The sequence below is a fragment of the Budorcas taxicolor genome, chromosome 20 (assembly GCF_023091745.1).
Source record: "Budorcas taxicolor isolate Tak-1 chromosome 20, Takin1.1, whole genome shotgun sequence".
Lineage (NCBI taxonomy): Eukaryota > Metazoa > Chordata > Mammalia > Artiodactyla > Bovidae > Budorcas > Budorcas taxicolor.
The window spans coordinates 10,461,437-10,478,211 of NC_068929.1; the positions used below are offsets into that span (position 1 = coordinate 10,461,437).

Here is a 16,775-nt window from a genome sequence, read left to right on the forward strand (position 1 = left end):
ATGATTATAGCTGTCTATGCAAGTATGGGATAAGAAATTAATTTAAAACCAAACCAAGTATAAAAATTATATTTACCATCTAAGAGACACACTTGGGGAGAAGAAACATTCAAGAAACAATAAATAGCTAAAAGTTTACATTTTTTTAATAGAATATTTTATTGTGTCTACCCAATAATGTTAGTAACATACAATAATCATACTTACAGCCCCATGAGAATCTTGATAAATCAACTGGCTAAAGGTCTCTAAACCTGAGGAAAATAAAATTTATAATTTATTGCATTAATTTGTAAAGGAGACAATAAAAGATATATTATCCAAACATAGAACCATAACCAGAAAAGGCAAATAAAATTAAGTATGCTATACTCTGTCACATTCTCTAAAATCAAAGCTCAATTTAAAAAAATCCCCATTGCTATAAAAAAAAATGCTTTAGTTTATTGTACCCATACCCGTGTTTGTGTTTGAATGATAAACACACAAATAGTGATTTAAGAAAATAAAATTACCTTAATAAATTTAATAGCATTATAAGAGTTTTTATAATAAAATATTATAGGCACTTTAGCAGGTACTGAGAAAGTCAATTCCCAGGCAGGTTGATAAGAGGTCCAAAGGGCCCCGAGCAGAGAGGGGCAAGGGGTTCTCAAGGAGGAGGAAAGGACAAACTTTTTTTTTTCTCTACATTGCTTAGTTTTAGGCACATAAAAAGTTTTTTTTTTTTTTTTCTTTAAGCCTGGAACTAATGATTACACAAGAAATAACTCAATTTAAACTCCTTCCTGAAAACTTCCTGACTAATTCTGGTCTGGTAGGATCTTTCTGTTAAGTTCTAATCCAGTTATCCTAAAATGTAAATTGTGGGAGTGGGTCTGGAAAAATTTTTACAACCTTGAGACATTCTTTTGATTTATTGTTAATAACTAATTTAAAAAGTATATAACTCCCTTGCTAACAGTAGGGAGGGGGACACTCTCCACGCCCCTTCTGATGTCTGTGTCAGAAGCTTTCTCTGTCCCATTTTCATTTTAATAAAACTCTACACAAAAGCTCTTGAGTGATCAAGCCTGGTCCCTGATCCCAAAGTTAAATCTTTGGAGATCAGGAATCCAACACCTTTCACCATAAGCTATCAGTACCTAAACTTAACAGAGGGCTAAGAGGCTCAGAAAAAAACCATGAAACCATAAAGGCCCAACTTAAACAGTGTTTTATTTATACCTGCAGAGACTTTTTTTATTCACGTGCACTGTTCCCTATCAGTTCAGTTCAGTTCAGTCACTCAGTCGTGTCCAACTCTTTGCGACCCCAAGAACCACAGCACTCCAGGCCTCCATGTCCATTACCAACTCCCAGAGTCCACCCAAACCCATGTCCATTGAGTCAGTGATGCCATCTAACCATCTCATCTGTCGTCCCTTTCTCCTCCTGCCCTGACTCTTTCCCAGCATAAGGGTCTTTTCCAATGAGTCAACTCTTCGCATCAGGTGGCCAAAGTATTGGAGTTTCAGCTTTAGCATCATTCCTTCCAATGAACATCCAGGACTGATCTCCTTTAGGATAGACTGGTTGGATCTTGCAGCCCAAGGGACTCTCAAGAGTCTTCTCCAACACCACAATTCAAAAGCATCAATTCTTCAGCGCTCAGCTTTCTTTATAGTCCAACTCTCACATCCATACATGACTACTGGAAAAACCATAGCCTTGACTAGACGGACCTTTGCTGGCAAAGTAATGTCTCTGCTTTTTAATATGCTGTCTATGTTGGTCATAACTTTCCCTCCAAGGAGTAAGCATCATTTAATTTCATGGCTGCAGTCACCATCTGCAGTGATTTTGAAGCCCAGAAAAATAAAGTCAGCCTATATTATAAGCCACTTCTTCTATCTAGCCTTGACTTTACCAAAATTCATGATTCTACCTGACAACTATATTGCCAAGGAAAATTTTAACCTAAGAATACAGGTATACCTCACTTTATCGTAATTCAGTCTCTTGCATTTCACAGATACTGTGTTTTTACAAAAGTTTGTGGCAACCCTGCTATTGTTAGATGATGATCACTGTTTTTCACCGATAAAGTATTTTTTAAATGGAGGAGGAAACGCAACCAACTCCAGTATTCTTGCTGGGGAAATCCCATGGACAGAGGGGCCTCGTAGGCTACAGTCCATGGGGTCACAAAGAGTCACACACGACTTACTGACTAAACAATGACAACAATTTTTAAATTAAGGTCTGTACCTATTTTTAAGACATAATGCGATTGCTCTGTACTGTTGAAAAACTACAGAATCATGTAAGCATAACTTTTATATGCCCTGGGAAACCAAAATATCTGTGTGACTCCCTTTATTGAGATAGTCAGTTTACTGCAGCGCTCTAGAACCAAACCCACTGCATCTCCAAGGCTTCCCTGTGGTACAAACTCAAATAACAGAGAAGATGTGACAACATACTACAAAACCACGAAAGAGCATGAGAGACTGCGATGACCAATTACATGCCAACAAATTTGACAACTTAGAAGAAATGAATAAACTCCCAGAGAGAACACCTACCAAGATTGAATGACGAAGAAACAGAATCAGAGACTCATTACTAGTAAGGAGATGGTAACAATAATAAAACATCTCCAATAAACAAAGGCCAGGACCAGAAGGCTTCACTAGTGAACTCTGCTGCTGCTGCTACTACTGCTAAGTCGCTTCAGTCGTGTCCGACTCTGTGCAACCCCATAGACGGCAGCCCACCAGGCTCCCTCGTCCCTGGGATTCTCCAGGCAAGAATACTGGAGTGGGGTGCCATTTCCTTCTCCAACGCACGAGAGTGAAAAGTCAAAGTGAAGTCGCTCAGTCGTATCCAACTCTGTGCAACCCCATGGACTGCAGCCCACCAGGCTCCTCCATCCATGGGATTCTCCAGGCAAGAGTACTGGAGTGGGGTGCCATTGCTTTCTCCAAATGAACTCTACTAAACAATAAAAATGAGTTAATTTTTAGGAGATGATGCCAAAAGCAAAAGAAATAAAAGCAAAAATAAATGGGACAACACCAAAGTAAAAAGCAGCTGCACAGCAAAGGAAACCATCAACAAAATGAAAAGACAATCTACCAAAGGGGAGAAGATACTTGCAAATTATGTATCTATAGGGGTTAATATATAAAGAACTCAAACAACTCAATAGCAAAAAATGAACAGTCCAGTTAAAAAATGGGTACAAGATTGCGAACAAGTATTTTTTTCAAGGAAGACACATAAATAGCCAACAGGTAAATGAGAAGGTACTCAACATCACTAACCATCAGGGAAAGGCAAACCAAAACCACAGGGACCTATCACCTCAGGCTTGTAAGAATGGCCGTGATCAAAAAAAGAACAAGTGTTGGTGAGGATACGCAGTGAAAGGATCCCTTATGTACTGTTCATGGGAATATAAACTGGTGAAGCCACTATATAGCTACCACATGATCCAGCAATTCCACCTCTGGGTATTTATCCAAAGAAAACAAAAACACGAAGTCTCTCCACCTCAAATATATGTACCTTTGTGTTCACTGCAGCATTAACTGCAATAGCCAAGATATGGAAACAACCTATCCGTCAAAGGATGAATGGATAAAGATGCGATGTGCATGTGTATACAATGGAATACTATTCAGCCACAGAAAGAAGGAAATCTTGCTATTTGTGACAACATGGATGGAACTTAAGGCCATTATGCTAAATGAAATAAGACAGAGAAAGACAAACACTACATGATCTCAATTAGATGTGGAATCTGAAAAAACAAAAACCAAGCTCATAAACACGAAAAATAGATTGGTAGTGAGTAGAGGCAGGGGTAGGGGGTGGGCAAAATGGGTGAAAGGGATCAAAAAGTACAATCTTTCGTATATACGTAAGTCCTAGAGACGTGAGGCACAGCATAGTGACTGTAATTAATAAATATTGTGCTGCCTATTTGCAAGTTGCTAAAAGGAGTAAATCTCTGAAGTTCTCATCATAAAAAAACAATTCTAACTATGTGTGGTGACGGATGCTAACTAAACTTACTGTGGTCATCATTTTGCATTATATACAAATAACAAATCATTAAGTTGTAAAACTGAAACTAATATAATTTTATGTCAATTATACCTCACAAAAACTAGGGAAGAATAAAAAGTTCAAAGTTGCTTTCGCTATGCCTCCCTCTTACCCCAAAATACAGAATAACTTTGGAATTTTCTCTTAAGTGGCAGTACACTCAAATATCATTTATGACACATTTGTTACTTTCATAGTCTGACAGTAAGTGGAAAATAAGGACTTCCTGGACTAGATTCACCAAATGCTCCCAAAAGTTCTTATGTGGATCAGGACAGAGATCAATAAAGCTGATTTCCCTAACACGCCCCAGACAAGACAGGCAGACCAGACTGGTAAAAGTTTAACATCACATCTCATTATATGTAAATAATCTAGATGATAATATCTGTAGTTACATTTGCAGTAAGTCTCTATAGCTATTTTCACGTCACTATTTGGAATAAGATCACAGTCATACCATTATTACTATGACTGTAAAACACAGCATTAACAGTCGTTACTTTATTCTAAATAACAATAAACCTGAGTCACATCCAAAGCCTTCTCTCCTTTTAATTACTATAACTTTGGCTGCCTAGCTTACATTAAAGAAAATCATTCTCCTTTTTCAAAACCATACTAATTTGGAAGCCAGTAAAACAAACTCTTATCCTCTTAAAAGAAGAGGTCAAAGCAGCTTTCGAACAGCAAAAGTAAATGTTCCAATGCCTGAACTTTGAAGTTCACACTGAAAGTCACAGGAAAAGCTTTTAATGTTCTCCCCTGCTCACTGCCTCCAGTCACTCTCGAGTATATTTTTATCTTTTCCCAACATTTCTGCAAACTTTGTTATATTTCTAAATCCACGGGAATTTAAAATGGGGGAAGGGTTCTCTTCTTTTCTAGGTCTTCACGGTGTGTGTGGTTGACTCTGTTCCTAAACTCTTCTTGAGACTCCCAGCATCAAATCATTCCTGGCCAAGAAACAGAATCGTTCAATTCCCCAGTGGATTCAGGTGAAAATGGATCATGAGATGAAGTACAACTCCACTCCTGAAAGGAGACACTGGAGAAGAACCAAGCTGAGTCGACAGGGACTCTCCATGCCACGGCACATGCGTCTATGCTGCTCTGAGCTCATGAGCATCTTAGCATATCAAGCAGGAAACACCACCACATATGGAGAGCTGGACATGTTTTATTGGGAACATGATTCTCCTCTTTGTTTTTCTGCTTCTGCACTAATAGACTGGTACAGGAAAAAATATGAGTATACTGTTGTTTAATAAATAAATGCAGAAAGGACATGCATGCTACTGAAGGTGGCAAGAGGGGATGCATGATAAAACAAAACCTAACTGGAGCAGATCAGGGCCATTTATGACTCTATGAATATTACAGTCCAAGAACATCAAGGAACTGCAACACTATGAATGCAATAACCTTCAGACATTTGTAGAGGGTCCAGTGATCTTTCATTAAGTGGTATATATAAATGATCTTTCTTTAAGTGGTATATACAGTACTTAATGGAAATTGTTTTGGAAATACCCAACAAATGTATAAAGGGCTCAAGGAAGCAAAGTTTTGCTATTAATATGCTTGATTTCCCAAAGTGGCAACTGAAACTATTTCCTTACTAGAAAATAACAATGAAACTACAAAGAACTTACCTCTTAATACTCCCCAAACTCTGTTGGCAGTGAGCGTAGCCACTGGTCCTTGCACAAGCAAATTATCTGCATTGGAAAAAGAAACACATGTTCCTCGTGTGGTGACAGATGGTAACATTTTACATTATGTACAAATAGCAAATCATTATGTTGTAAACCTGAAGTGAATAAAATGTTATGTCAACTATACCTCAAAAAACCAGGAAAGAATAAAACGGTCTCTGCTTCGTCATCACCCTCCACGGCCCCCACCACTCAGGGGGTCACGTGACAGCAGGTGACACCCAGGGAAAACACATCTATCCACAGCTAGTCCTCAGGTGACAGTCTTCTGACAAGGCAGCCTTTCCATCAGAAGAACAGAGTCACGAGTTAGGCTTATGTGTAAAAATGGACAGAAATACTGAATCTCCACGTTGTGCAAGGGGAATGAACACGGTGTCGTAAGGTAATTGTACTTCAAAAAACAAGCAAGCTCACAGAAACAGAGATAAGACTCTTGGTTACCAGAGGCGGGTGGTGACTGGACAAAGGCGGGCAAAAGGTACTAACTTCTGGTTATAAGATAAATAAGTACACGGGACGTAACGTACAACAGGATGAACATAGTCAGCACGGCTGTATGCTATACATGAAAGCTGTTCAAAGAGTAAATCATAAGCGTTCTCATCAAGAAAAAAATGTTTTTCTTTCTTTAATTTTGTATCTATATGAGATGGGCGTTCACTAATTTCCTGTGATAATCATTTCACGATGTATGTAAGTCAGATCATTATACTCTACACCTAGACTTACATGGTGCTGTGTGTCAGTTATGCCTCAATTAAACTGGAAGAAAAAAAATGTTTGCTTTGAATCCCTCAATATGCACAGTACATTTCACAAAACATATCCTTGCTATTTCTGGGCCATTATTTCTCCTGAGCTCCAAACCTGTTTCTCCAGCTGCCTTCTGTATATACTCACTTAGAAGTCCTGTGAAAAGTGAAAGTCTCACTCCTGTCCGACTCTTTGCGACCCCATGGAGTTCTCAGTCCATGGAATTCTCCAGGCCAGAATACTGGAGTGGGCAGCCTTTCCTGTCTCCAGGGGATCTTCCCAACCCAGGGATTGAACCCAGGTCTCCCACATTTCTTGGGGATTCTTTACTGCCAAAGTCACATGGGAAGCCCAAGAATACTGGAGTGGGTAGCCTACCCGCTTCTCCAGGGGATCTTCCTGACCCAGGAATCAAGCCAGGGTCTCCTGCACTCCAGGCAAATCCTTTACCAGCTCAGCTACCAGGGAAGCCCCAGAAATCCCGTAGGTTCTTCCTTAAACTCCACAAGCCCCAGACTGGACTCTTCCCTCTTCCCACTTGGTGGGCTCTGGACTCATCCTCTCCTGACTCCAGCCAGCCGAGTAGCTCAAGTCAGGAACCTGGGTGTCATCTCCATGATTCCTCATTCTCTCTTACTGGAGAGTTCTCTCCCGCTACCCCTCTACAGAGCAGGGTCTTACTTAAGCTAACAATTTAAGTCAAAAGGGCAAACTCATCAGTGCCCCTAATTTCTTGATGAAGCCTCTGGTATCAGTCTTGCACCCTGTAAGACCAGAGTTTGCTCTACTCCGGCCGTTCTCTCCCTGTGCCCCCTACTTGCCCTGTACCTAATACCCCTAACATTGTCCTGAATCTCCCTTAACCCTCACTTGCTGGGACCTTGCCGGTGGTCCAGAATCTGCTTTCTAACACAGGGCATAGGAGTTCAATCTTTGGTTGGCGAACTAAGTTCCTGCATGCCGAGGTGCAACTGAGCACACGCAGTGCAACTAGAGGTTGCCCCAACAGTCATTTCCGTGTTTAGAGAGCTTTCTCCTGGAGTCATCCACAGATAGTGCAAAGCATCAGAAAGCACAGAGGTTGAAAGCTAAAGGGATGTGACAGGGAAGACTCTGCCAGAGCAAAGACACTCGAGGGCTGCAGGTCCATGATTTAACATGCTATCTCTGCTTCATCATCACCCTGCACCACCATCACCCACGGTGTTCCGTAACAGTTGGCTACACATAGGGAAAACAGCTCTATCAACAGCCAACAATCAGGTGACAATCTTCTGACAAGGAAGCCTTTCCATCAGACGAACAGTTGAGAGGTAGCTAAAGGCCAGGCTAAGAACAGTATTGCTGTTATGACCACAGTCGAATCACGATTCCGCCCCTCTATTAAATCCTTAGTTTAAGCTCCCTAAATAGAATTCACCATTTCACTGGTCATGGTTTAAAAGCCAGCTTTTCCCACATTCCAGTTCTGAGATCTCCTGGAATCAGTCAGCACAAAGACTTATCTAAGACCATTAACATGTGGCATATACCTGACGCCAATTATTTTCCAACAGCTGAGGACTGGCTGATATTTAAAAGGACTCTGATTCAACCCAATGCAAAAACCACACATATAAAGCAATACAGAGGAGATTGTGTTTCCTAAATATATGGACAAATAAGCTATAGAATTTTTATTCCACAGCCAAATTCTTAGTCTTAACACCAATAAGCTCCCTGAGGTGGAACGAAGGCATCTTTCTTCCAATGATCCCTTTCTATACTTTTTGCACCACACTGTTGTTTTGAAGGGTATACATGCAAATAACAGCAACGGATTCCTCTTTTTAGAATACTAAAATGTTATAGGTAAGACTAAAATCCCCTTTGAGATGCCCACTGAACTCCTCCTACTTGCTCAGAGGAAACAGCAGGGCTTTCCTGGGCCCTGTTACATCCACGCGGCAAGAAATAGATGGTGCCTTATGTGCACCTCCTTGTATTTCTGCTGGTGTGTAAATGGGACCCCCTGTACACACTAGGATGCATCTCCCCTTGTCCAACTCAGCAACTGATCTTGGCAAGTTCCCCGTGTCGTTCTATCTCCACTTCTTTTTTAAGTATTGTGTTTACTGGCGCGTGCTGCACTGGGTCTTCGCTGCTGCACGTGGGCTGTCTCTAGCTGCGGCGGGCGGGGACTCCTCTCCAGCGGCAGTGCACGGGGCTCTCGCTGTGGCCGTCTCTTGTGCAGAGCACAGGCTCTCAGGCACGCAGGCTTCAGTCACGTGGCTCATGGGCGCAGTAGTTGTGGCTGTGGGGTTTAGCTGCTCCTCAGCAGATGGGGTCTTCCCAGATCAGGGTCGAAACGCATGGCCTCTCTCTTGGCCCGCAGATTCTTAAACACTGGACCCTAGAGAAGCCCTGTAACTCCACTTGTTCATTCTCAATTGTTGAAGCGTATTCTCTAGAGTCAACTGACAAGATATACGCAGCCATTCTTCTAGTGATGAACTTTCGTTTTGCTTATAAACGTTCACTGTGGCAGACAAACCACAGAGAACATTCTTGATGTATGTAATTACTTCTCTGTGGTAGAAATTAGTCTATATCTGGTTCCGAGGAGGTGCCTATTTTTATTTTACTTGATGCTGCTGTTAACACTGATCAGCTTCTCCAAGATTTCCTCATACCCTTGGACAACGGTTGATATTTGGACAACGGTTGATATCTTGTTATTTCCATTTGTGTGTTACTTCTCTCATCATCATCATCAACAACTAGTTTAAAACTAGATTTCATGGTTAGTTTATCTCCAGAAGTCTCCCTTTCAGAAAAATGGGGTTTGCAAAGCTGAATGCAAGACTCCCCAGCCTCGACACATTCCATCATTTATATTTTACAATACGTCATTGTACTGCCAGTCAGCAAAGATTTCTTGGTAATTTACTGATCATTCCTCAATTCAGATTGCAAAAGCTAATTCATAAAGTGTCTGAGTGCTAACTGTCAACTCACATGACTAATGTGGGCAAACCATCATGATTCTCTTCTAAGAACAGCCACAGAATGGAACAGAAATGAAGCTATTTTGCAAAAAGATGTTATCAAAGCATCAAGAAATCTCATCTCTAATCAAAAGGATGAAGAGATGGACTGTAACTGTCTGTGAGGCAGCCTGAGAACAAAGGGATTACTCTTTTCTCTAAGATATCCATTTTCCTTTCTATTTTGACACCTGACTCACCAGCCTGCTCGTTCTGCACTAATCTTAAATCACCCATTGCTCTTCTTTGATTCCTTGATACAATTCCATGTAATTTCCAGTCAGTACATGCTATGAAAAAGGTCTGACCATCTGTTTATTCTTTCTAGAACAAGTTAGGAAAAGCCTTGGAGAGTAATATTTTATGCAAACAAAAAATCACAGAGCTAAATGTTGATTATATTTTCAATCAATATAAATGAAGATGGAATATAAATATAATACAACATAAATATAAATGAAAAGTGAAAAACTTCACCCCTCTCAGTTCTTCATTATCTATGTGTTAACTTAATTATAAACAGAAATCATGTCAGGACGTCTCTGGAGGTCCAGTGGGTAAGCCTCTGTGCTTCCACTGCAAGGGGCACAGGTTCCGTTCACGGTCAGGACCTAAGATCCCGCATACTGTGCCAAAAAAAGAGAATGAAAGATCATGCCTATAAACACAGGCTTAATTTCAAAATAAACTATCTAGATGTCTTAAATTAAGGGATAAGCCAAGTAAGTTTTGGCACAACCACACCGTTGGTTCAACATTATTCGGCCACTAAAAATGCTGTCATTGAAAAACATTTAGTGAAATTCATGTTTGTAGGCAAAAAAGAGGCTTCCCAGGTCGTGCTGGTGGTAAAGAACCCGCATGTCAATGCAGGAGACATGAGAGATATGGGCTCAGTCCCTGGGTCATGAAGATTCTCTGGAGAAAGGAATGGCAAACCACTCCTGTGTTCGTGCCTGGGAAATTCCATGGACAGAGGAGCCTGGCAGGCTACAGTCCATGCGGTCTCAAAGAGTCACACACGACTGAAGCAACTTAGCATAGGACATGCAAAAAGGAAAAACAGAAAAAACACATGTACAGAACTAGACCCCTTTTTCATGCCATTCTTTATCTTATGCTTTTATTTATATCTATGTAAAATATTCAAATATATTACTCTGCAAAAAAAAAATATGTAAGTAACAGAGGTGAACTCTGAGTGCTGGCATTATGAATAATTTAATTCCTCCTCTTCACTTACTGTACTTAAAGATTTCCTGCAATGATTATGTTTGAGTTTTGCCATCAGACTTTTAACAGTAATTATTTAGTCATTTATTATTGCCATATGTGCAGCATGTGGGACTTTAGTTCCCCATCCAAGGATCAGACCTGTGCTCCCTGCAGCGGAAGTGCAGAGTCTTAACCTTGGACCGCCAGTGAAGTTCCCTAATGGTTATTTTTAAAAATAATAATTATAAACTCACTGGTTAAGAGCTCACAATAGTTCATGGAGTAGAGTCAGCTTCTGGCCCTCGAGTCTGTAACAAGCAGCTTTGTGTACAATCCATTCCCATGACATAGGTACTCACAAGACTCATCCGAAGTGATGCTGGGAAAACTGTCACACTCTGGGTCCATGATGACTGAGACTTCAAGTTTCTGTAACTCCATTTCACTTGGAATTTTATTATAGCCATGATGCCACTTGTAGAAACCAAAAATATAGGCATAATATCTGTGTGAGAGAAATTCAAATAAATTTTTAAACCATTGCTCCTTCGCTTAAGTCAGGTCTGACTGTGACTCCTTGAAGTACTGCACACCAGGCTTCCCTGTCTTTCATTATCTCCCAGAGTTTGCTCAAACTCTTTCCCATTGAGTCAGTGATGCCATCCAGCCATCTCATCCTCTGTCCTCCCCTTCTCTTCCTGCCCTAATCTTCCCCAGCATCAGGGTCTTTTCCAGAGTCAGCTCTTCACATCAGGTGGCCCAAGTATTAGAACTTCAGCACCAGTCCTTCCAGTGAATATTCAGGGTTGATTTCCTTTAGGATTGACTGCTTCGATCTCCCTGCAGCTTGAGGGACTCTCCACAGTCTTCTCCAGCACAATTTGAAAGCATCAACTTTTCAGTGCTCAGATCTCTTTATGGTTCAACTCTTACATCCATATGGGACTACTGGAAAAACTAGAGTTTTGACTATATGGACCTTTGTCAACAAAGTGATGTCAGTACTTTTTAATATACTGTCTAGGTTTATCGCAGCTTTCCTTCCAAGAAGCAAGGGTCTTTTAATTTTCTGCCTGCAGTCACTGCAATGATTTTAGAGCCCAAGAAAATGAAAACTTTCACTGTTTCCCTTGTTTCCCTCTTTGCCATGAAGTGATGTGACTGGATGCCATGATCTTAGCTTTTTGAATGTTCAGTTTTAAGCCAGCTTTTCCCCTGTCTTTCACCCTCATCAAGAGACTCTCTACTGCTTCAATTTCTGCCACACTAGAGTGGGTTCCGGTGTATGTTGAAGACAAAAGAAGAAAGGGGTGACAGAGGATGAGATGATTAGATAGCATCAGGGACTCAACGGGCATGAATGTGAGCAAACTCCGGGAGATGATGAAGGACAGAGGAGCCTGACGTGCCGCAGTCCATAGGGTCCCAAAGCATCTCACGTGACTGGCGACTGAACACCACAAGCTGCGTTTTAAACACATACGTGGTAGGAGGTGATGTCGTTGACTCCTCAAACCCCTGCTACCTGGTATGAGTCCAGCTAGAAGCTCCCACCTCAAGCTGCACAGCAGCATCACCTGGGAGCATTTTGCAAACAGGCACTGAGGCCCAGTGGCTTCCCTGCTGGCGTATCTGGCAAAGAGTCTGCCAGCAATGTGGGACCTGGGTTCCATCCCTGGGTAGAGAAGACCCCCTGGAGAAGGGAAAGGCTACCCACTCCACTATTCTGGCCTGGAGAATTTCATGGATTGTATAGTCCACGGGGTCACGAAGAATTGGACACAACCTAGCAACTTTGACTTTCACTGATATCCAGACCTTCAGAATCAGAGTCTCTGAGAGTGTGATTTTAAAAGTTGCCTGGGCCACGACCCCAAGTGACTCTTATGAGGTCCCCATTATAAAAGTAATCAAACCAATAATCCTGGGTGTGCAAGCCCATTCTGACCAGTGCTGGGGCAGAGATGAGAGGAGGGTGAGCTCTCCTCTCCGAGGTGAGCACCAAGAAGAAAACTTTCTCTGTACGTGACACCTACACAAGTGGCAGCCACACCAAAGAGAGCAGGTCAGAGATGACAAGAATACAGATTTCCTAACGATACTGCTGAGCCACGTAGCCAACTAGCCCTGAAATCCCAATATGTGAGATTCTTTACCATCTGAGCCACCAACGGCTGAGTGGTTCAAGATTGAGAAAGGAGGAGACAGGGCTGTCTGCTGTCACCCTGGTTCCTTAATCTGTATGTTGAGCACATCATGAGAAATGCCGGGCTGGATGAGTCACAAGCTGGAATCAAGACAGGCGGGAGAACCTCAGATACAAGGATGACGCCACTCTAATGGCAGAAAGAGAAGAAAAACTAAAGAGCCTCCTGATGAGGGTGAAGGAGGGGAGAGAAAGAGCTGGCTTAAAACTAAACATTAAAAAAACTAAGATCATGCCATCTGGCACGATCGAGTGGGGATTTAGACACTAAGTCATGTCTGACTCTTGCGACCCCATGGACTGTGGCCTGCCAGGTTCCTCTGTCCACGGGATTCTCGAGGCAAGCATACTGAAGTGGGTTACCATTTCCTTATCCAGAGGATACTCCCAAACCAGGGATCAAATCTGGGTCTCCAGGTTTGCAGGCAGATTCTTTACCAAATTAGCTACTGCTAATTAATTTCCATTACTTCATGGAAAAGAGATGGGAAAAAGGTGGAAGTTAGTGACAGATTTCCTCGTCTTGGGCTCTAAAATCACTGTGGATGGTGACTGTAGCCATGAGAACAGAAGATATTTGCTTACTGGCAGGAAAGCTATGAAAACTAGACAGCATGCTGAAAAGCAGAGACATTACTCTGTGGACAAAGGTCCATACAGTCAAGGCTGTGGTCTTCCCAGTGGTCACGTACGACTGTGAGAGCTGGGCCAAAGAACTGATGCCTTCAAACAGTGGTGCTGAAGAAGACTCCTGAGAGTCCCTCGGACAGCAAGGAGATCAAACAAGCCAATCCTAAGGGAGATCAACCCTGACTCTTCACTGGAAGGACTGATGCTCAAGCTCCACTATTTTGGTCATCTGATGTGAACAGCTGACTCACTGGAAAAGTCCCTGATGCTGGGAAAGACTGAGGGAGAAGACGAGGCTGTCAGAGGATGAGATGGCAGGATGGAATCACCAAGGCAATAGATATGAACTGGGGTAAACTTCGGAAGATGCTGAGGGACAGAGGTCTGGCGTGCTGCCTCCGTGGGGTCACGGAGAGTTGGACACGACTGGGCAACTGAACAACAGCAACAACATGTGAGGTAACAGGTTTTCTCTTTGCTCAAGCCAGACTGAGCCGGGACTCCTGTTACCTTCCAACAAAAGTATCCCAGCTGATAACACCAAAGAATCCTCACTAGGGCCTGGAAAATTTACATTCTGCTGGCACCCGACTATCAGAGGAAGAGGGTAGCAAATAAACATTTGAAGGCACTAGAAGATAAAAGATCACATAGTCTTCAAAGCTTAAGACATGCAACAGATTCTGAGAAGCCAGAAAGCTGTATAAGCTACTTATATATAAGACTGTCTTGTGTGTTTTCCAGGGAAGTAAGGAGAGATGGGAAAGTTCTGATGAACTTGGAAGTGTATGAAAGTTAACCAGTGAGACAGTGGATGAGATAAAGGTGCTGAGGGAAATCATTAGCTTAGGAAAATCTTTTTATAATTTAAAAATACATTATTTATTTACTTGGCCGGGCTGAGCCTTAGTTCTGGCATGTGGGATCTAGTTGCCTTACTGAGGATTAAACCTGGGCCCCTGCATTGGCAACGTCCAGGAAGTCTAAGCCCCTGGACCACCGGGGAAGTCCCTATTAAAAAATCCTGACAGATTCAAAAGGAAATGAAGATCGCTACACTGTATAGCTAAAAATGCATCCTAGGGATTCCTCGGTGGCGCTAGTGGTAAAGAACCCAGCTGCCAACGCACGAGACACAGAGATGGTGGTTCCATCTCTGGGTTGGGAAGATCCTCTGGAACAGGAAATGACAACCCACTCCAGTATTCTTGCTTAGAAAATTATATGGGCAGAGGCGGCTTAAGGGCTATAGTCCATGGGGCGACAACAAGTCAGACACAACTGGGCACAGAGCAATCTTATGTGTCAGTTCAGTTCAGTTCATTCACTCAGTTGTTTCCGACTCTCTGTGACCCCATGAATCGCAGCACACCAGGCCTCCCTGTCCATCACCAACTCCCGGAGTTCACTCAGACTCATGTCCATCGAGTCCGTGATGCCATCCAGCCATCTCATCCTCTCTCATCCCCTTCTCCTCCTGCCCCCAATCCCTCCCAACATCAAAGTATTTTCCAATGACTCAACTCCTCACATGAGGTGGCCAAAGTACTGGAGTTTCAGCTTTCGCATCATTCCTTCCAAAGAAATCCCATACGTTACCACAAATTAAAAAAAAATTATTAAGGGAAATTAAAGATGTCAGCAGCTTTGAGATTTCAGTCACGTGCTGGCTTCTCCCAAGGAAAAGCTTGGCCCTGGATATTAAAACTCTAACAGAAAACCCAAAGGGATCTGACGCAGTGGTATCTGACGTGTGTGTGAAACAGTCAATAGCTCCGTCATCTCCACCTCATTGCGACACCATGGAGTGTAGCCTGCCTGGCTCCTCTGTCCATGGAATTCTCCAGGCAAGGATACTTGAGTGGGTAGCCTCTCCTTTGCCAGGGGACATTCCTGACCCAGGGATTGAACATGGGTCTCCTGCATTGCAGGCAGATTCCTTACCATCTGAGCCACCAGGAAAGCCCATTTTAGCTTGTCAGGATCTGAAACTTAAAGTTTCAGTTAACCAAGGAGGGAAAAAGGTAAACAGAAAAAACTGGCATGTGAGCTTGTTCTAAAAGCGAAGGAAGCAGCCACGTACCAGACAGACAGAACTCTGCCTGCAAAATGCATACTGTTTCAAAGAAGAGGCTGACACAAGTGGGTTCCTCAGGAGACAGCAGCCATGAGGATCTGATCACACTGGGGCCTTGGTTTTACCTGTTCTCCATGGCCTACACATTCTAGAACATCCCATCATCTCTAAACCTTTTCAACTCCATCATGCCTTTTCTCTGAAGCAGTAAAGGCCCCTCCTCAGTTCTGAGAACACTCTCCTGAGTGCTTTCAAGTCTCAGCCATAAGGGCTAATGTTTTATAACCTGCTTCCTAACACGCAGGGTATAATTAATAGCTGCTTGCCACACAGGGCAGAAATTAGTTAGACAAAGCCTTCAGATAACTACCTGCACTCCTTTAGGATGCCAAGCCTTGTTTTTTAAACCATCTCACAGCTTCTTCAAGTTCTGCTGATCTAACCATGGTTGCCTTACAGCAGCCACGCTGTCTTGCCATACTCATACCATTCGCTTATCACTAGCAGTATGGCACAGAAGGAAAATCCAGTTGTACGAACTGAGTCCCAGAGCAAATGAGGTGTGTTTGTTTTTAAAAGATTCCCAAATCAACATCGTCCATTAAATGGCCTTCAGGTACTTGTTCCTTCTCAATACCCCAAGGCCGGTAATCAACCACCTTGATATAACTTCTTCACCCAGACTCTAGCCATTCTGACCTGATGGCAGATTCAACACCAAAGACTCATTAGAGCATGCATCTAAAATGAGGGTAACATCGTCCCTCTTCTTATTTAGTGGTTCACAACTGAAGGAGAATAAGCCATCTCTGCCATCGACTTCGGAAGTCTCTGCGGCCTAAGCCTGAGTCCGAGGGCGAGCTCGGGGTCAGCAGGTGCTGATTTGACTAGTCCTGCATTTACCCCCCAGCTGCTTGGTGTCCTGCAAGCACAGTTAAGCTCTAATGGCCTCAGGGAACAACGACCAAAATCTGAGGGAGGGAAGGACCTGTACAGTGAGCACCACACCACACTCCTTCAGGGCACCTTTAGGACAGTCCTGCCCTTTAGGA

General features: G+C 42.6%; 1 protein-coding gene across 1 annotated transcript in view; it reads right to left on the reverse strand.

The window, feature by feature from the left end:
* HEXB (hexosaminidase subunit beta) overlaps positions 1-16,775 on the reverse strand; it is a 32,060-nt gene that overhangs the window by 13,777 nt on the left and 1,508 nt on the right. Inside the window, exons 2-4 of the mRNA XM_052659347.1 lie at positions 11,170-11,315; positions 5,751-5,816; positions 208-254 (exon numbers count right to left, since the gene is read on the reverse strand). Of these exons, the coding sequence (XP_052515307.1) occupies positions 208-254; positions 5,751-5,816; positions 11,170-11,315 (259 nt within the window). The remainder of the gene's footprint in view (positions 1-207; positions 255-5,750; positions 5,817-11,169; positions 11,316-16,775) is intronic.